General features: G+C 43.6%; 1 protein-coding gene across 1 annotated transcript; it reads left to right on the top strand.

Annotated features, from left to right (window-relative positions):
- The first annotated feature begins 4,066 nt into the window (after positions 1–4,066).
- Positions 4,067–20,119, top strand: c9orf72 (C9orf72-SMCR8 complex subunit). The gene is made up of 10 exons (XM_069719738.1): positions 4,067–4,224; positions 5,050–5,546; positions 6,982–7,077; positions 8,251–8,315; positions 9,516–9,588; positions 10,304–10,420; positions 11,233–11,468; positions 11,555–11,612; positions 14,345–14,454; positions 18,952–20,119. Exons 2-10 carry the CDS (start codon positions 5,100–5,102, stop codon positions 19,136–19,138), a joined length of 1,389 nt encoding a protein of 462 aa, XP_069575839.1. The 5' UTR covers positions 4,067–4,224; positions 5,050–5,099; the 3' UTR covers positions 19,139–20,119.
- Positions 20,120–20,334: the final 215 nt, after the last annotated feature.

The following is a 20,334-nucleotide window of genomic DNA, read 5'->3' on the forward strand; positions in this document are numbered from 1 at the left end:
TGATGCATCGTTTTACTAATACATCACACAGCTATTAACCCATTAGTGGATATGTGAGGTTCATGAGGAAAATATACTGTATAACACTGTCAAAAAATAATTACCATTGCATTGGCAGGTTTAATGTGAGCACTACTAATGTCAGCCTCAGCTTTCAAACACAGATTTATTAATTCAGGTTGACAATACGGGAATCAGCTCGCTTGCTATCCTGCCTATAGAGTTAACTACAATGTCCATGAAAACTACAGCCAGCGGAAAAGAATTGGGCTATTTTGCGTTGATCAGGGGGTGGAGTCTTGGTATTGAGGCCCCGCCTCCTGCCACGCCCCAAAACTGATCAAACACACTTGGACTTTCACGTAGCCGCTTTACCTTGACTGTCGACGATGCTCACTGTGCACTTATTATTCTCCAGATAAAAATCAGAAGTAGGCCGAACTGATAGTTGTCTCGCTAGCTAGAAACATGTGAACTACGTTTTTCTATACATTGGACTTTTAAACAAACATGAGTATTACCTCACGAATTAAGTTAGCCTATAAAACACAAACTGTACTTTCAGAATAATTACTATTCGCTAAAGGTGGTGGTGTTTATATCTATAGCATATTTCCAAAAGTGAAAAAAAAAGAGAAAGTCTTACCATCTCAAGCTCACTGTTTCTGGAGCTACAATATCTGAAGAAGTAAAACTGAGTTGTCCCGGTTCAGCGTTGTTGTATTTTTTTAAACGGGCACATTAAAGTCTTATTGAAACACCGTTTTGTTTCTGCCGTTGGACAGGCTTGCTGTTTCAATGCTACGCTAAACTAACGTCTCTCGGCAGCAGCTTTATCTCCACCAAACTAATATGATGATAATGTGAATCTTTTTCCTCCAACTCTTAGAAGAAAAGCAAATAATAACGTAGGCAGAGCGACCTTGTTGTACATCTGCTTATTTAGTGTGAAACAGCTGCAAATGTGTGAATTCAAGACTGGAGTTGAAGCAGCTGGAGCTCCACCAGAGGCATGAATATATCGCGGGCGATTGACCAGGTCGGTCCTGGAAAGCTGCAAGGAACCAAATAATACCCTCACAGTGGGCTAACATTTCAGTAAGTTAGTTCGTGGTTGGGTGTTTTCAGTGTGGGAGGTTCCACAGCCTGATAGCAGTGTTTGGTCTGCAGCCACAAAGTGCCTGAAAAAAGAAAGTCTAATTGATGTAATGTATTTTTGTCTCAACAGTCCGGAGACAGCTTTTTGGAAGAGATACAGAAAGCCAAACACTCGCTCGGTTTCTCACTAGCCAAACTCCAGAAACCTTAAAGTGTTTTTTTAAAGATGAAAAGAATTATAACATGAAGGGAAAAAGATCCTGAGGCGCTTTTATGTAAAGCAACGAGCCGGGGTGCATCACATTAAGATGCTTTTAATTGGGCTGGATTATGGGTTTAGATGAAGACAGTTTTTGACCTCACTAGGTCTTCATCACAATAGAAAATGAATTGATTTCATGTAAAAACAAAAATAATATGTTTTAATATTAAAAGGGTAATATTAATGATGCTTTTGTCGTCTGTAGTAAATAGAGCGAAGTGGGAAGCCCTCGTTGGATTCAGTGTCTGTTGCAGTGTCTGCAGAGCTGTTCACAGAGTGCAATCACATCAGCTGGGCGGCCGGGGGGGTACGCAATTTGGAGTGGCTGTTGACGGTCAGTGACCTTGAACACTTCCGCAGGAGCCAACTTTTCTTTTCTTTCTTTCTTTTTTTTTTTTTTTTTTTTTTTGCAGAGCAGCTTCTGACGGTCCACACGCCGTCTGAGCTTCCTGCTGCTGAGCTCTGGAGAAAAAGGGCCTTTCAGCGGCTTGTTGCTCACGCGTCTCGTAGATATTCAGCCATAGAAGAGAAGGCTGGCAAAAAAGCGCAAATGCTGCTGACAGGACTCAGAAAAGGTTGGGCAAAGACATGTTGAAGATAAGGAAAGAATAATGTGAGCGCCGGGAGAGGAAAGAGGAAAGAAACTCAGATATGATCAAAAGAAGGAGAATGTGGGGGAATATTTGGTTTGACTTAAAGCAAGTTTTCATACGTCCTAAATGTACATTTATATAGTCACTGCACAACCACGTGTTTCACTCTGGTAACAAAAAGTCTTTAAAGCAGTCGTTTAACATTTGGAGAAATACACTTATTTGCTTTCTTTCCGAGAGTATAACTCCAAACTCGCTCGCTCCGCTGAAAGGTTTATTGGATACGACTCGTACAAGTACAGTAAACTCTGAGTCACATGACCCTCATCTGACTAGAAATGACTAAATAGGAACTTTATTAATAACACAATAAAATCATTTGTGTTTTTCGCTTTCACTGTTTAGTACCCTACGCTGACATGGGATACGATGAAAATAAACTGTACACAGTTTTATATTTTTGTGTTCAATAAAACACTGCAAATATTGTAATAATGTGTTTTTAGGTTTAGTGAACACAATTTGTTTTTTGTTTTATTGAGAGAATGAAGAACATTACCCCATAAAAACATGTTTGTTTAATTCAATTGACCATTAGATTCTATTTTATGCTGACAATATGAAGTTGTGTGTGTTGTTAGTTCAACTTAAATCAATTAGGTTGTTTCAGCTCTATAAATGTTGGTACAAGGAACTCAAAACTAAACAACGGTGTTGACTCTACGCTAACAGTGCTTTGTGGATGAATTGGGATTTACATTAGAAGATGTGAATACCAAACACCCGTCTGAAATGTAGGGCTACACGAGGACAGCTCCAAAGCTCTCTAAATGTCATATAACATCTTGTTATTGAGTGTTGCCTCGACTCTTCTCGTCCTGTGGCCGCCTCACACGTCTTAAAAAGTGTGTAAGTGTTCCTTTAAGTGAGAGGAGAGACTCCAGTTGGTCTCTAAAGAGAGCGGGTCAGTGGACAGAATAGCTCGATGGACAAATTAGAGCAATAAGGGCAGCTAATGATCGTGAGGTAGACATGAACCAGCGAAGATCTATCGATGTATCGTGGCCCAAATCTCATCAAACTGTTTACCTGTGGGAGCCCGCCGTGCAGTGGGAGGATGTCGTGTAATGTGGAGGAGGTTTATGAAGGGATTAAGCTCGGATACCTGGAAAGCTGACAGAAAGTAGCTGCTTGGCATTTGTAGCTTGTCACTTACTGGTTTACTGAGCGAGATTCGCAGTCCTGTGTTGCAACAGGCCACAAAAGGCCTCACGGGAAGGCCGAGGACGGAGATTGGACACCACCTGTGGTCCGACGTATAGAAGCTATTACGAGGACTGAGGCAGAGCAGCAGAGTGTTCGACGGTGTTAGAATACCGTTTCCAGCTCTCGGTGTAATTGTGTTACATAATTAGGGCCGAGTGTTTGCAGGAGCTCTGAATTGCTGATGAGCCTTTTAGAGCCAGCAGCGTCAGGCGTCCCATTAGTATCTTGCTGAGACCATTAGGAATAATATTGTGAATTAGTATGAATACACAGTGCAGAGAATACTCTGTGAAGGTATTTGTAGTCCTGCAGTAATTGCGCTCTCTTCTGTGGATGTGTAAAGGAGGTGAATTTCCATTTTGTCCTGAAGCAGATGTGATGGTTCTTGAGGGGGAGAAATATGTTTAAAAATTGTTTTAAAAATATCAAATATATCCTCAAGGAAAACAAATAACACAATCGCATTAAGATCTGATGACACAGTCAAAGTTCCCCCGGTGGAAGTCTGCAACCAGACATCACTCTGGGGAGACGTGGTGCAATTTACAGCTCAGTGTAATTGAAGGAAGGGGAAAAAAAAAGTAATAATAAAAAGCAGCCTTCTCTGGGACTGAAATGGCGCGCTGTTATTTCACATCAGCCTCAGAGGATTAAATTAAAAGGCAAACACAATGCGTGTCGCCTGCCGATACGTCCATTTGTATGACTGAGTTCCATGTAAATGAATTTAAATAACTCATTTTCTGCCGGTGGTCGCCTGGAATTAAAACAATGACATCATCGAGCCGCTGGCCGCTGCGCGCCTCGGTCGCTAGAGGTCGCTGTGCGCCACCGTCGGCGAGTGACGTCAGAGCGACGTACGAGGAAGCGTGTCGAAGATTACGACCAAAACGGCAGCTGAGCGATCACCATTAAATCACATGCCGTGAAAGAACATGTCACGATGACCCTCCAGTAAGCAGAAACGCCGCGCTGTGGCTGTTTAGCTGCAACGAGACTGAACAAGTAAGTCGCGACGACGTCATTCCTTTGCTTTGTCAACGCGAGTTTGGCTAATGCTAGTTAGCGAGTTAGCTTACGCCTGATTTAAAAACACTGAACTGGATTTCGTTGTTTATTTATTTCTGTTTTTAAGATGCACGTGTTCCCGACCAGCTCAAACACACCTGAAGTTCACAATCCGTTCATTTGAGGTAGAAGAAGCCTGTTCACGTGCGCTTCTTATTTATGTCCTGGTTGTAAAAAAACAACAACAACAACAACAACAATCAATTTAATTTAATATAAACACAGCAGCCTTAAACCTTCAATAAGGACGTTCAACAAATATATGATCTATGAAGTCGCAGTTGAATTGTTTTTATTAAGCGGTTGTAATCCGCCTCACGTGTTACCGGTTCAGAAAATATAACGGAGCAAATCAGAGAAGCTCATTATTATTATTTTGCTTAAAACAAGTGCGAACCTGTTAAATCTGGCAGCCGAATTTTAGAGGAGGTCACAGAGACCAGCTGGTTTCAGGGACTGACGTGTTAAAGATGGGTATCAAGACAAACAACAAGATTAAAGGTTAAATCGACTCCTCTTTTCAATCCAATTTGGTGACACGTGACAGCTAGTTTAAAACATGTCAGCTGACTTGAACTTTCATTTCCTCTTAAAGGTTTTTTTTTTTTTTAAAGAGGAATGATTTATTAAATCTCTGGACCTATGTGTGTTATTATTTATTATAAATTGCAAATCAGATAAATTGTTTTAGAAACTGCAAAAAGATTGTACTGTTGATCACGTCAGTATTTGACACTAAATATTGTTCTGTCTCTGATGTAGGTGCACCAGAATTCACTCTTGAGGAGCGGTTTCCCGTCCCGGCCCGTCCCATGTCTTCCGGCTGTCCGCCGCAGTCGCCGGCTGTGGCGAAGTCGGAGGTCGCCGTAGAGGGAGACTGTCCGCTGCTGGCCGCCACCTTCGCCTACTGGGACAACATCCTGGGGCCGAGGGTGCGCCACATCTGGGCGCCGAAGGGCGACCAGCTGATGTTCCTCAGCGACGCAGAGGTCACGTTTTTGGCGAATCACACGCTCAACGGGGAGATTCTGCGCAGCGCCGAGTGCGGCGCCGTGGACGTTAAGTTCTTCGTCCTGGCAGAGAAGGGCGTCATCATCGTGTCCCTCATCTTCGACGGCGAGCTGAAGGGGGACAAGAACACGTGCGCCCTGTCCATCATCCTGCCTCAGGCCGAGCTGCCTTTCTACCTGCCGCTGCACATCATCTGCGTGGAGCGGCTGAAGCACGTTATCCGCAAGGGACGCATTTGGATGCAGAAGGTACCCTGCTGATCCCTCGACTTCTCACTCACTGTAGTATTCACATCAGACAAGACTTCATAATGTTTCCCCTTCACACTACTGTAGTTTCTGCTTTTGAAAAAGGTAGCAATCTTATCACGTGTGTTTTACCCATGTGGAAATCTGCCAACACGGGCAGAACAATAAAGTTGCCGTCTCCCGACGGAGGAGGAAGCCGGCTAATTAGGTCTGAGGGCTCCTGCGGAGATCCGGTGAGCAGGTGATATCAGGTGGACAGAAAGCGTGACACGCAACACTTGATGTAAAACAGCTTCAAAACACCTCAGCGTGCAGACAGCGCTGAAGAAGTGTCACCATAATTGGCCTCCTCGTGAATCTACCTTTAAATACACAAGCAGCCCTGAATAATAAGACTCCCTCTACGCTCACTGAAGGTTTATCTGTCTCAAAGTTTGTTCATGCTGCTCAAACAGCGTTATTGCTGCCCAGCTGCACTTTGGACCGGTCAGTCTGAAATGTGCAGTTACAGATCTCTCAGGTTTTAGTGGAGCGTGCGTTTGGCGTGCTGAACGTTCACCACACCTGTTGAATTAAAATTCATTTTACTGCCATAAACCCTTTTTGAATTTGACAGCTCATCCAACCGGCCTCACAAAACCTGCAGACCAGGCGTAACCACGGCAACGCAGGATATTTGAGAAACGGGACTTCTTAAATAAAAACGGAGGGAAAACATATTCATAATTCTTAAAGTGACGTTTCCAAAACAAAAATGATTGTCTTCGTATTGGTAAAGTTGCTCAGTCACCTGTTTTTTATTTTGTTTTTATTTAATGCAACAAATTAGCTGTTAGCAGTCCAAATCACGAGATCCTTTGGCGAGCTGTCTTTACTTTTAATAGCTGGAGCAGACAGCTGTAATTCAGTTCTTTCTAATAGAAATGAACATTTCTGAAATCCACAATGGCATTCTTCTTAGGGTGAATAATGTTCATGGTTCATGGTTATTGGACTTTCAAATTCAGATATCCACAATGTGGTCTTTGACGTCCAGAGTGAACATTTGGAATATCTGCTATATTTGTGCAAGAAGAAAACTCACATTTCAGAGATCTATATTTCAATTGTTAGTCGTCAGAATGTTATTGTCAGATATAGAAATGAAAAATTATTTCAGTCATCCATCATGTAAATTTGAACATCTAAAAATGCATCGTAATTAGCAAAAATCTAATTTCAAGTATTTAGAAAATAGAATTATGACTAGTAAGAATGCAATTACAGAAAAATAAAGGAAATCCGAAGGTCATGAAGGTCGAACAGCACCGTATATGAACCCGGTCAATTTGAGTGTTGCTGTAATGTGTTTTATTCTGTCACAACTTCTAAAATCCATGAAGGATCCTCATTGGATCTCCTGGCTTTAGATTCTTCTTCTTTCCGTGAACTGCAGGGCTACAACATCATCTCGGTGCTGAGCTTGGAGATCGTCCCCATCATGGAGCTGTTGGCCTCCATGAAGACTCACAGTGTCCCAGAAGATATCAATGTAAGTAACACGCATGCACCGGAGCTCAAAATACGCTTTATATTTTGTGTCATATGACAGCGAGGACTTGGAAATAAGTTAAATGGAGATAAATAAAAAAAATCAAATGGAGAACCTCAGGTTATGTTTTCATTTTGCATAAAATCTGTGGCTTCATTATTCTTGTTTCTATTTTTAATCCAAAGGCCTTCAAAGATCTATGCAACTAAAATGTCAGAATGTGGACAGAGTTGATCGTGTATCATGTAGATCTGATGTAGATCTGATGTAGACCTCATGTGGACCTCATGTGGACCTCATGTGGACCTCATGTAGACCTCATGTGGACCTCATGTAGACCTCATGTAGACCTCATGTAGACCTCATGTGGACCTCATGTGGACCTCATGTGGACCTCATGTGGACCTCATGTAGACCTCATGTGGACCTCATGTAGACCTCATGTAGACCTCATGTAGACCTCATGTAGACCTCCTGTGGACCTCATGTAGACCTCATGTAGACCTCATGTGGACCTCATGTGGACCTCATGTAGACCTCATGTAGACCTCATGTGGACCTCATGTAGACCTCATGTGGACCTCATGTAGACCTCATGTGGACCTCATGTAGACCTCATGTAGACCTCATGTAGACCTCATGTAGACCTCATGTGGACCTCATGTGACCTCAGACCTCATGTCAGACCTCATGTGTGGACCTCATGTGGACCTCATGTAGACCTCATGTAGACCTCATGTGGACCTCATGTAGACCTCATGTGGACCTCATGTGGACCTCATGTAGACCTCATGTGGACCTCATGTAGACCTCATGTAGACCTCATGTTGGCAGTGACTGAAAGGAGCAGCTGTTTATAAAATGTAAAGTACAAACCTTTGGAAAGTTTCTGTTTTCCATTATTTGGCTTGTGGTCTCTCTCCCGGCGGTTTGACTGAAGGAAGCTCCCTCCTCCGCCTAGATTACCACCCAGTGTGATTCAACACATTTGTTCCCTTCTTATATGCAAATGCAGAAGCACAACGAAGCTCCCCCCGAATCTTTCACTGTAGTTTTGTGTTTTTTGCATTTTATTTTCATTGCAGTTCCTTTGCAAATGTGCCCGTCAGCACTTTCATCTTTGTTGCCGACCAATTTTTAAAATGACTCATTTGTTTCGCTCCTGCTGAGCAGATAAAAGACACCCTGCTAAATGATGATGACATCGGGGACAGCTGCCACGAGGATTTCCTCCACAAGTAAGCAATCCGGTGCCGGCAGATGGAGACAGATGATGAGCAGCGCCCGTTTAACACCCATCAACCTCCCGATGATGAGTAATGGCTCTCCACTTAGCTGAAGTTCTCTCCAGAGGAAAGAAGGATAGTTGAATCGCTGTTTAGCGTTGAGAGTCTGGGAAAGTCCATTCCAGCTATGAAACTCCAAATGGCTCCGAGCTGAACGGGATTAGCTCGGCATCCTGTGAGGATGACGGAGGCGCTACTCAGGCCTGCCATCAAACGTGTTCTGGGAGATCCGATCACAAGTGGACAGCTCGAAGTCCAGGTGTGAAAGACGCATGTCCTGCGTGATCGTGTCGTTGTGCAGCTGAACTATTAGAAAGTAAGAAAGATTTACGACAAAGTAAACTGCTGGAAATATAGCAGCTGTTTACTGAATGAACACCAGTCTGTCTATTTGTTTCACCAAAGCATCCTCGGAGTCTTTTTTTTTGGTTTGTTGTTGTTTACTTTGAGCTCCGCCCCCCCTCACGCTGTTCACTGATCCAACGCAGCGCAGAGACTGACCCTCTCAAACCTGCTGGAGAAACTAAATAAACTGAGTGAGCGAACGTGATCGAGTCGAGTGTGAAGTTTCAGGTTGTGAAATACCAACGCGAGTATTCAGATTCTTACAAATGTGAAATACGTCATAAGCAGGCTAATTAACGGTGGGAGAGGGAGGACGTCTCATAGTGTTGATGTATGTATTTATTTGCATATCGAGCGGGGAAGTGAGATCCGATCACACGTGGAGACTCGTTAAAAGACCAGGCGTGAACAGACGTACTGATCGGATCACCCAGAACACGTTATTGTCGGCGTGAGCAGAGCCAAAGCATCTCTAACTTATTTACTTGGATTGATGCACCAGCTGTGCGTTATTTGACGTAATCTAAAGATTTAATCCTTTAATGAGCAATCAAATAAGCAAATTCCCAAGAATATTTATAGAAAGCTAGAAAATGAGTCCAAACATCATCAGTCAGAAGGAACATTTAAGGATCATTTGGTTAATGTGACTCTCCGCTGGCTGAGTCAGCTACCCTCTTTAATTCCTCTTCTCTGTAAAGCCTCAGAAAGTTTTTTGGACCAAATTGTTATTCCTTAAGAGCTACCATTAATAATTAGAGCGATGCTAATGAAGCTAATTTGCATGTCTTTGTCTATGTGGTTCAGGGCCATCAGCTCTCATCTGCAGACGTGCGGCTGCTCAATAGTGGTTGGAAGCAACCCAGAGAAAGTAAATAAGGTATATCGACACATTTTGTGATGCTTCTGCTTCATTTGTACATGTTTTGCTGTTTGTGGTTAATAAGCTCTGTTTGCACTTTTCCAGTCTCGAGTCAGTAGTTTTAATGTTAGGGCTGCAACTCTTTCCATTTAATAATATAAATATAAAAATAACCTGATTTTAAAGAAGAGGAGTGGGGATGACAGCTGTGATATTGAACACCAGACCTACTGTGTGAAACAGCTCGTTTTTCCTCAGTGAAAATGAATAACATACATACATCCATTATCTATACCCACTTTATCCTGACCAGGGTCACGGGCAATAACATACACTGCATTCATTTTTAGTTATTGGCTTGGGGCTTGTATTGAGCACCAATTAAATCAAGAGTTACTGTTTTGTTTTTTTTGTACGTAACAACTCGCCCTGGTCGACTAACCCTGTCAGATTAAGGGCTTTAACCAACATGCTTCTTTTATAGTCAATTTAGTGCTGAAATGCTGCTTCTTAAGTTAACTTAGTGCTGATGGTGGACATGATCCCTAATCAGCAAAATCAAGTAAAAAAACAAAAAGAGCTAATTATGGTTAACTACATTTGCACAAGGCTTCAAATGGCAAATTTTTGTGCTTTTTTTTTTTTTTTTTTGTGCAAAACATGGAGTAAATAATCCAAACCAGTTGTCTGAAGCCTCGTCTGGTTAAACGTCGCCGTGTATTGATTCCTGCAGATCGTGCGGACCCTCTGCCTCTTCCTCACTCCGGCCGAGAGGAAGTGCTCCCGTCTCTGCAGGGCCGACTCCTCCTTCAAATACGACACGGGCCTGTTCGTTCAGGGTCTGCTCAAGGTAGCCTCCCGTTATACACTACAGCGAAGACGTTGTGGTTTGTCCGCGTGTTTGAAGTCGCCCTCGTCTGCTGTTCTGACCGGATTTCTTTTTCAAAGCAGGAAATTGTTGCAATATGGCGTTTTTATTATTATACAGCATAAGATTCAGATGTCTTATAACGGGGGGGTCAAAGGTCAGGGTCACTGTGACCTCACATCCCTGCCACCCATCCATCCATCCATCCATCCATCCATCCATCCATCCGTCCGTCTGATTCTCGTGAAGGCATTATTTCAAGAATGCCTTCAGAGAAATGTCTTTCAACTCGGCACAAACATTGACTTGGACAGAAGGATGAATTGGTTAGAAGTTATGGGGTCAAAGGTCACTGTGACCTCACATCTGTCCCATTCTCATGAACACGTTATCTCGAGTGCCTTCAGGGAATTTTCTTCAAACGTGGCCGAAACATTCAACTAGTACTCAAGCATGAACTGATTACATTTTGGAGGTCAAAGGTCAGTGTAATCTCACAAAACACAATACTGGCCAGAGAATTTCACATAAATTTTGAATAGGACAATAAACTGTTGACAATTTTTTACCCAGAAAAATCAAAGGTCAACATTCACAGTGACAACATAATGTTCTGGAAAAATACTTTTCTGTGCACTTTTCAACACCATAACTCAGGAACAGTTGGAGACTGAATTGGTGAACACATGAAGTCTTCACTATAAACGAGTCTGCACAGATATTGATGTAAACTTGGTGGTAAACGACTGTGTGGCAGTATTCCTACATATTTAGTTTTGTGTGTATATCCCCAGGACTCCACCGGCAGCTTTGTCCTGCCCTTCCGCCAGGTGCTCTACTCACCTTTCCCGACGACGCACATCGACGTCGACATCAACACGGTGAAGCAGATGCCACCGTGCCACGAGCACACGTACAACCAGCGGCGCTACATGCGGTCTGAGCTCAGCGCGCTCTGGAAGACGGACAGCGAGGAGGACATCCCGCCGGACACGATCATCCACACGGATGAATCCTTCACGCCCGACCTGTAAGTTGAACATTAAAAAAATAAAGTCCTCTCAAATTCAGAAACACCATTTATCCTAACCTCTATGCATTTTTTTTCCCCCTTAGGAATATATTTCAAGACGTCATGCACAAAGACACTTTGGTCAAGTCATTTATAGACGAGGTAAGAATGAAGCAACACTTCATACTATATTATTCTTTCAGCCCAATATCAAGCCAAATCATGTAATACACCTGTTAGTCCACTAGAGGGTACTGTGTTAGTGTCACCTTTCACCTGCAGACGGTATATAAAAGCGTTCGTAGCTTCTGGGTCTGAAAAATGAGGCAGATGCAGAAATGCTTTAAGCTGCAATACCACCGAGTGCCACTAGAGGTTGCTCCAAAAAGTCTCCACAGACTCCCATTCATAAAATTCTTAAGTATTTTTTTTCCGGTGTTGTTAGCTAAAGTCACTCCTTCTTATTAGTTTTCTGGAGGTCCATCTGAAAATAATCCCTCATTCATTAGAAAAGAAGATTCAAGAAGACCTGTTTTTGGGGGCGTGTCTGTTTGATTGACAGGCCTGTGGTGCAGTCAGGTTACAGCTACCGGTGGGCGGGACGTAGTATCGTCAGGTTTCCGATCAGATCGGTCAGATCCACCGCTGGCTCCTCCCCCAGCTCGTCCAAATATGGTCACTTCCTGCTCCAAACTGCTCCGAACTAGCAAAGATGGTGACGGACAGAATCTGAACTGGAGGATTCATAATGTTCACAAACCAACAATGACATCACTGATGGTTGATGACATCACTGATGGTTGCCGGTTGGTTTTTATCTCGCAGAGGCACGAAAAGTATAACCAGAGTCGAAGAAGGAAGTCATGTGACGAAGTACAACGAGTGATAAAGTGTGCCAGTGAGGAGGTCAGTGTGGCAGGAGGGAACAAATACCGGACGTTTGAGGCTGTAAGAAAACAAAAGTAACATGGATTTCTTTTAAGTAACTAAGATACCGTCGTGTATTTCACTCGGGTCACACGTTAGGTAACTTGCGTGATGTACATAACATTATTTACGTAAATTGACTTGATCTTTTCCTGAACCTAACCACGTCCTTATGTTTCACTCAAGCGTGGCAAAACATGACGCTGACGCAGTCTCCTCTAGTGGACTGACTTGGTATTACATGCTTACTGTGATGCCGATATTCTTAATTTTTTTCCACAAAAAAATCTTAACAGAGCTCAAAATGAAAAACAAATAAAAACCCTGCATCTTCTTTTTCCGTTCCCGGTCGACGGGAAGCCTCCACATAACAGGCTGTGTGACTCCCAACGAGGGCCGGCTGCTCAGTGGGAGTCCGAGATCAGAGGAGCACTTCTTTTCTATGTCAGAGCTGAGAAATGCCCCCAAAACAACAAACAAACATTCTCTAATTATCTCTAAACTTCCCCTGCAAAGAAAACTTCGATGTAAACCATCGACAGCTCTCCTATTAGACAGCGATATGGAGCTCCATATTTATAGTGTGATATTCATCAATGTCCAGAATAACTACACAAGTATATCACACTCACTGGCTTTACAAGACAAGACTCGGCACACAGAGCTGGTTGCTGTCTCATTGTTGACAGGAGTAGATATGAAGGGTGGGGGAGGAGGGGGGGTTATATGGTGATGAATGTAACCCGTTGGTCCAATTAAGAGGCAGCAATCCCCTCGTATGGACCACCCAAAAGGTCCCACATGTTTCATGTCACACACACACACTCACTCACTCAGAGGGGAGAGAGAAATGTGCCTAATTAATTTAAACGTACCTCTACAAATTACCCAGCGGCCTTATCATTTTCATAATCAATGTTTTGAAATTGAAATGCAAGTGCATGAATGAAAGAAATGCTCCTTTCGAGATTATAAAACAGCATCTGGACCAATGATCTACTTTCATTCAAAGAATACCAAAGAAAACCAAGATCAAGCAGCGCTCCTAAACACAGCTGCTTGTAGTTGGAGTCAAATGAAGCGGCAACACTTTCACAAACAGGCTGAAATAAATGAAAAGATTTTGGAGGTATGCGTCATCTGATTTTGACAGAGAAAAGGAGCTTGCTCAGATTTGTAAGGAGTTCCTACCTGAAATAGTTTGTATTTAACGTGTATTTAACATGACAAACAGTCCGAAACTGAATAGGGGAAAAAAAAAATCAAGCAGAAAATAAACCGGTTTATTTTTCATTAGTTTTAAGACTTTATAGAAATATTTAAGGAACTCTGTGTTTTTGTGCACAAGCCTGAAAATTACATCGTTGTTGAATTAAATCTCAAAAAGTCAGAATTAGTCGAAGTTATACATGAAGGCAGGAATGTAGGTTGAATGATGGGTTTTTACATTTTTCTTGGTTGTTCTGTTAAATAAAATGTTTTTATTTTACTAAGCTGCTGCTTTTTAATACATTAATGTGTAATCACCAGTTTGGAGAGGTTCTTCTTTTTTTTGTGTATTTATGACGAAGCTTATGTTTTTTGGGTTGGTTTTTTTTGCACTTGAAGTTGAAAATAGCCGACTCGTATATTTCCGTCGAGCTGCTTTGCTGCTGAACACCGGTTTGGATTTGTATCTGGCTACACAGCAAATACTTGATATATATGCACTCCCTTATGACTGATGTCATCTCTGGAGATACAAAATTGTGGAATTTATTCCCCACGGGTCACAACACCGTTCGTTCCCATGAAAGTCGCCCCAGAGTTACAGGTTTACATCACTGCTGCAGCATGTTTCTTGCTCAAGGTTAGCACAAGCTGGGGGGGAGAGGGGGTGGGGTGGGGGTGGGGGGAGGTGTTATTCCTCCCTTTTTCCAGGAGAGCCGCAGCCCGGACTACTAATTGACATCCTGTGTCGTACCCAGGTGTTCCTGCTGAAGCCGGGCCTCTCCCTGCGGAGCACCTATCTGGCCCAGTTCCTGCTGCTGCTCCACAGGAAGGCCCTCACGCTGCTCAAGTACATCGAGGACGAAACGTAAGATGACCACTTTCATCCCCCCAAAAAAATACTCAATTAAAAGGGATTAACGTGACCACGACGCTCATTCACGTACCCACAATGCACCACATAGAGAATGAAGAAAACCCGAAGAGCTGATCTGTTGATTCCTGCCGCTGTTTTGCTTCGACTTTGCACTGCAGCTACTGACCTTGGTTTGATCGAGACGCGACGCGACACCCCCTCCCCTTCCCCCTCTCCTCCATTGGACACTCAGCCAGAAGTACCCTGAAGCCATGTAATCAAAATAGCCATGTCATTGTTTTGTGCATCTGTTAATGTCGCCCCCAGTGTTTTTTCCACGGTAGCGTACGGCAAGCTCTTTGGGACAAATTACTGAACAAGGGGGCTGATTGGGACTGGAGGAACATCTGTTCTGGGTGGGAAACGCAGCTCAAAATAAATCTCAAACACCAGCAGGTAGACGGACAGACTTCTAAAACCACGAAGGGGAGGAGCCTCCCCTCACCTGTAGCGTTAGATTGAGATGCACCTGAACGCAGACAGCTCGGTTTCGGCCGACTGCAGCTGTAAGCTGACACTTAAATCAAGATGAAGAGCAGCATGTCAGGAGAGCCGCCGAGTGGAACATCAGGTCAGGGGACTTCTGCAGGAGAAATAGTGCAAAGAAAACCGGCAGCGTTCTGCTGAGCAGGAGGAGAAAAACTCCTCTGATCAGATGAGTCATCCTTCACACTGGTCTGAACAAGCAGACAAGTATGACTGGGATGTATTTCTCTCGTAATCTATACGTCTGAATGCTGCTAGTAAATGCCAGTCGATAAAAAGCATTTTGCAAGATGAGGTTTTAAGAATTTTCTCCCGTGTTTATTTGTATTTACAGCTTTGAGAGCTTCTTTGACCAAATGAAAGTGTCCGAGAGCTCCTTGCGTTGAGTAACATTTATTCACGTAGCTGAGCTCCACCCAAACCTGCTCAATAAGCTTCTTTTACGTGACCAATAACAAATTGCTACTCACACACACACACGAATCACAACAGCTTTAATTCTCTGAGATTTTGCTGTTAAATCTCTAGAGCTTCAGATTTAACAGGAGAATCCAGTGTTTCCCTTTTATTAGGCCCCCCTGCCTCTCCTGAAAGAAACCCATGTCTAGCTGGTATGTGGCTGCAACCTGTGTGAAACCAAAGAGCTTTTAATTTGAAAAGCCGCGGCATTCGGCCGACCTGCAGTGTAACTTCGATCTCTCACTCTTTGTAGCTCCGCCCCCGCGGTCCAGCGGAAAACATCCTGTTAATGTTATTAACTCATTTATGAGCACCTGCTTCTTTCCAGCTCAGTGTGAGAGTGTCTGCTGCGTTTTGCAGGCAAAGTTGCAGGTTGAGTTTTTGAAGTCCTCTGATCCCTGTGTGTCGGTCACACGGTGCGGAGCAGACGCAGGTGGAGCAGGAGGTTGGGAGATTCTCCACTCGTTAATCGATCGTGTTAACAGCCTTACCGACAGGTTACATCTTTTTTTTTTTTTTAAAGCTTAAAGGGACAGGCTAATATACCGGGACGGCTCCTCCACGATCTGTTCAGAACGTTCTGCTGGTCGGTCATCGACGGGTTGGAGATCTGTTCTGAGACATGTAATGATCTTTCTTATGTAGCAGGACGGAGGCTACAACATCTTCAATCTGTTCTCGAGCTGCCTTTCTGTTTCGTGCCACGTCGTCTCTTTGCAGAAATGATGAGCTGCTTTATGTTATTCCAAACGCATTCATAGGTGAAGTTGAACTTCTTCGTCTTGTACAAAAAAAAAAAAAAGTTGGTGCCGGCGTTTGAGCGATTTCACTTCGTTCATGTTTGGCCTTCAGGAGTGACACCTGCTCACATGTTCACAGAAGATCTGTCCTTCAGGGAAAATGCACTTACAATTTAACAGTTATTTAAATGACCGTTGAGTTTACTGACTGTTACTCCAGCGCAGACATTTAGTAGATCAAGATGAAGTATGTCCAGCCTTCACACTGCTGACAATGAGTAGGAAGGAAGCTTTCTGAAATACTGCCACAAATATATGAAAAAATAAGACACTGGGGAAAAATGATTAAATGTGCACATTTGGATTTCTGTAGTGGAAATATGTGTACAGGTCTTTTCTCTTCTGCTGAAGAGGTCCTTTATCAAGCAAAAATGCTGATGCACAAATTTTCAAATCCTAAAATGAGCTTTTCTCTGTTCAGAACAATGTGTTGAAAAGATAATGAATTACTCGTCTTAATCTGTGCACGGTATTGGGAATAAAGTGTGAAAAAGGAGCTTCTGTTGGAGCTCCACAGAGAGATGAATCCTCATCATCGTCCCACCGTGACAGCTTCCACATCTATATATGGATGTCTGGAGCGAGAAAATGATGCAAAGCACACGCCACCGCTCGACCACTGAGAGCCTCCGGGGCGGAGCCAGATATGACTTTTCCCCCCCATAATTATCATCATCATCATCATCATCAAATGATGTTTTTATGTTTGCCATTTTATCACTGAGAAGAGATTCTCATTTCAGGCTGCAAGGTGACCTGGTGGCTTATGACAACCTCCCGCCGCCACACTTTGCATTAATGTGCCTTTAATTTAGGCGGTGCATGTTAGAAACTGCTGCTTTACACTCTGTTATATCTGCCGACTCAACCTCCTCTCTGTTCATTTCCTTGTAAAAAAAAATTAAAAAAAAGTGACCGTAGACATGATTGTGTGTCCGGTCGCGCTCCGGTCCCTTCAGGGTTACAGTCCCCACCTCCACAGGCGTCGTCTTAAACCCCCTCCAATTCATCTGAGACTCTGCAGTCCACCTCGTCTTCAGCCTCTCTGAGTGTTTTTTTCTTTCCTGTCACCCTCCCTGAGGCGACGTGGTCATCGCTCCATCTGGGCCTGACTCATCTCCCTCTGCTCTCTGCTACGGCGGACTGACCTTCCCACCCTCCATGCGTCTCTTCCACAAATCATTACTTTGATTTAAGCGCTATCACACGAGAGGGTGTGCTTTCACGCCAGCGATGCGTCACTCAGGATTATACAACAAGTTACCAACCACGTAAAACATGTCATCAAAATGTGTTCACATCGTGGGGCTCTCAAAATATGCAACTTTTTGTTCGTGCCCATTTCTGTTTCCGTGGCAACACATGGGATATGACTAACGGCTGGAAAACAATCCGTTGCATTAGTAGACTCTTGTGTAATCTTTGCCATGTTTAGTTCTCCAGCAAGTAGTCCGACCCTTAGCAACCACCCTAGCAACAGAGAGGATTTCTAGTCTCCCAACTGAATAAATACAGCACATAGAAACACTAAACTGCTCAGCTAGCTCAGTCTGGTTGGAACTAAGATATCTGATGAAAAAATAAATCCATGGACACGTGTTATTTTTTTAAGATAGTAGCGCCGTGTAACCGACTCACCGGACTGCAGTCCAGCTCGCCGCCATGTTTTAAAAGCACAGACGGTGTTATAAAAGTGGACATAGCCTCCGGGTCTAAAGTGCCTTTAGCCGCGATACTAACTGGTGCCACTAGAGGTCGACTACTCAAACTAATATAAACAAAATACAATCATAAGTTTTTGTGTTTGCAAAACATAAATATAATTTGACTACCAATATTTATTGTGAATTACTAATTAGATTTAATTTAACACCCCCTGAAGATCCTACCTTGTTGCAGCGATCGATGGTTATGTAAATGTTCTCCAGGCTGTCAGAACCACAGACTGGATATTAAAGTGAACGAAGCCTCCGGGTCTAAAGGATCAGGCGAGTCCGGAAGCGCCTTAAGCTGCAATACCACCGAGCGCCACCAGAGGTCGGCTCCAAAAAGCCTCCGGCTCCATTGATTGTTGTTAGCTAAAGTCACTCCTTGTTAGTTTTTCTGGAGGTCCATCTGAAAATAATCTCTCATTCATGAGAAAATAAACTCCAAAAATCGGTGTTTTTTGGGGCGTGTCTATCAGTGGGCGGGACGTAGTGTCGTCATGGTTTCCAATCAGATCAGTCAGCTCCTCCCCCAGCTCGTCCAAATATGGTCACTTCCTGCTCCAAACCGCTCCTGGAGTCTTCATAACGTTCCCAAACCAACGGGTGACGTCACCGCTGGCTGCCGCTCGGTAACTTTTCTTTCTCCCGTCTAAAATCCCTAAAAAGGTTGCACATGAATTGTTATTTTTAAAACCCCGGTTTGTTCCCATGTATGATGAACGCCTGAACATATCTCACAGCAGACACAACACTAAATACACAAGCTAAAACATTATTTGTGCGCTGGTGCGGAGGCATAAAAGCGCCGTTGTTTATGTTGCCGCCGACAGCCGTCCCAGGGCACCCTATTTGGCGGGTGCCCCGACAGGACTGTTTACGCTCAGCCGCCATCCCGTAGCGGGATACATCATTCACCGTAGCTCGGCGTTCCCGTGGACGCCGACGCCGTCCTCTGAAGGTTGTTGACGGCGGCGCGTCCGCTCCTCTCTCCGCAGGCAGAAAGGCAAGAAGCCGTTTCGGTCGTTGCGTAACTTGAAGGCGGACCTGGACCTGACGGTGGAGGGAGACCTGAACATCGTGATGGCCTTCGCCGAGAAGCTGAGGGCGGGGCTTCACTCCTTCGTGTTCGGGAAGTCCTTCTACACCAGCGTGCAGGAGAGAGACGTGCTCATGAGCTTTTGACTTCCGCCGCTCGCCTGCACTTTGTGTGTTCCTGCTGTTTTTCCATTTCTTTCGTTGTTACATGAACGCATGCGTGCAGCGTGTTTGTGATTCTGTCTCCGTCCGTCCGAGGCAGGATTTCAACGACTGAGAGTTAGTTACTGCTGTTTTGAGCCATTCGAATGAAATCCTTGGTATATTTTGCGTCGATCGACTGTAAGCGTAAATGCGAGTGTGGTGTTTTTAGAGGACTCGCACTCAGCCGGATGAATTATTCATGTATTCTACGCCTTCTGTTAATAGAGTATCTGTATTAATTTATGCTGTTAAAATTGGCAGAGGGTTCCCACCAGGAGATTTGCAATTGAATTTTAAATTATATTTATTAAAAAATACATTACTAGTTTCTTCACCGCCCGTGTTATACCACAAGCTCCGCTGACCTTTGAACCCTCTGAACTTGTGGATCGCCTTCTTTTTATGTCTTCAATTAACGTGTGCTGAATGTTAACGGTGCAGCTCGGCTGACATTACAAAGAGGTTGCGAGCAATCAAAAAGGCACGAGGATTTCATTAAAGGAAAAGACTGAATCAGTGGAAGAGAAGTCTTATCGCAGTCTCTCCTGACAAAGCAGATCTGTGAATGTATCTGACCCGCAGTGCCATCGGTAAATACGTTTACTCAGTTTGGCGTAAAACTTGATTTTTTTTTTCCTTCCCACGCCAGCGACTGGGTTATTTGCTGTTCAGATTATCCAGATTTACTGCGCGCATCAATTTGCTGTGGCCTTAAAGTCAAGCAATTTTCTTCATGTGGTTTGCGTACTGCTTCCAAAACCGCTAACTGTTTTGACATCCGAATATGTGAACTTTATAATGTGGTGCTATTTTACATTTTTTATTATATTTAAAATTTTCTTTCCTGTTGAGATCGGAGCGTTTTCATTACAAATTCTCTCGTACGTTCGCACTCTTTTTTTTGTTTTTTTGATTTTGATTAATTGTTTTCAGTGATTTTTTTTCCAGTTTGTTCACTCTGGATAATGAATAATAAAGACTGTCAAATCACATCTTTCACGCTCTCTTCAAATCCTTCAGCCGTGATATAAAAATGGTCCATATGAATTAAAGTCCTCTGCATGAGAAGGAAACGGTAGATGGACGTAAAGGTGTGCCGTCCTCGGGGTCTGAGAGCTGAAGGCCTCTGATGAGACGGA

Source organism: Brachyistius frenatus, unplaced genomic scaffold (assembly GCF_029030835.1).
Source record: "Brachyistius frenatus isolate BFR_SWC_R1_liver_20210118 unplaced genomic scaffold, ASM2903083v1 Contig_222, whole genome shotgun sequence".
Classification (NCBI taxonomy): domain Eukaryota; kingdom Metazoa; phylum Chordata; class Actinopteri; family Embiotocidae; genus Brachyistius; species Brachyistius frenatus.

Bases quoted from the DNA above. Each gene is read 5' to 3' on its own strand.
- c9orf72 (XM_069719738.1), top strand. From the start codon at position 5,100: ATGTCTTCCGGCTGTCCGCCGCAGTCGCCGGCTGTGGCGAAGTCGGAG. The intron at 10,421-11,232 runs GTAGCCTCCCGT...GTATATCCCCAG, and splicing joins TCGTTCAGGGTCTGCTCAAG to GACTCCACCGGCAGCTTTGT. The intron at 11,469-11,554 runs GTAAGTTGAACA...TTTCCCCCTTAG, and splicing joins GAATCCTTCACGCCCGACCT to GAATATATTTCAAGACGTCA.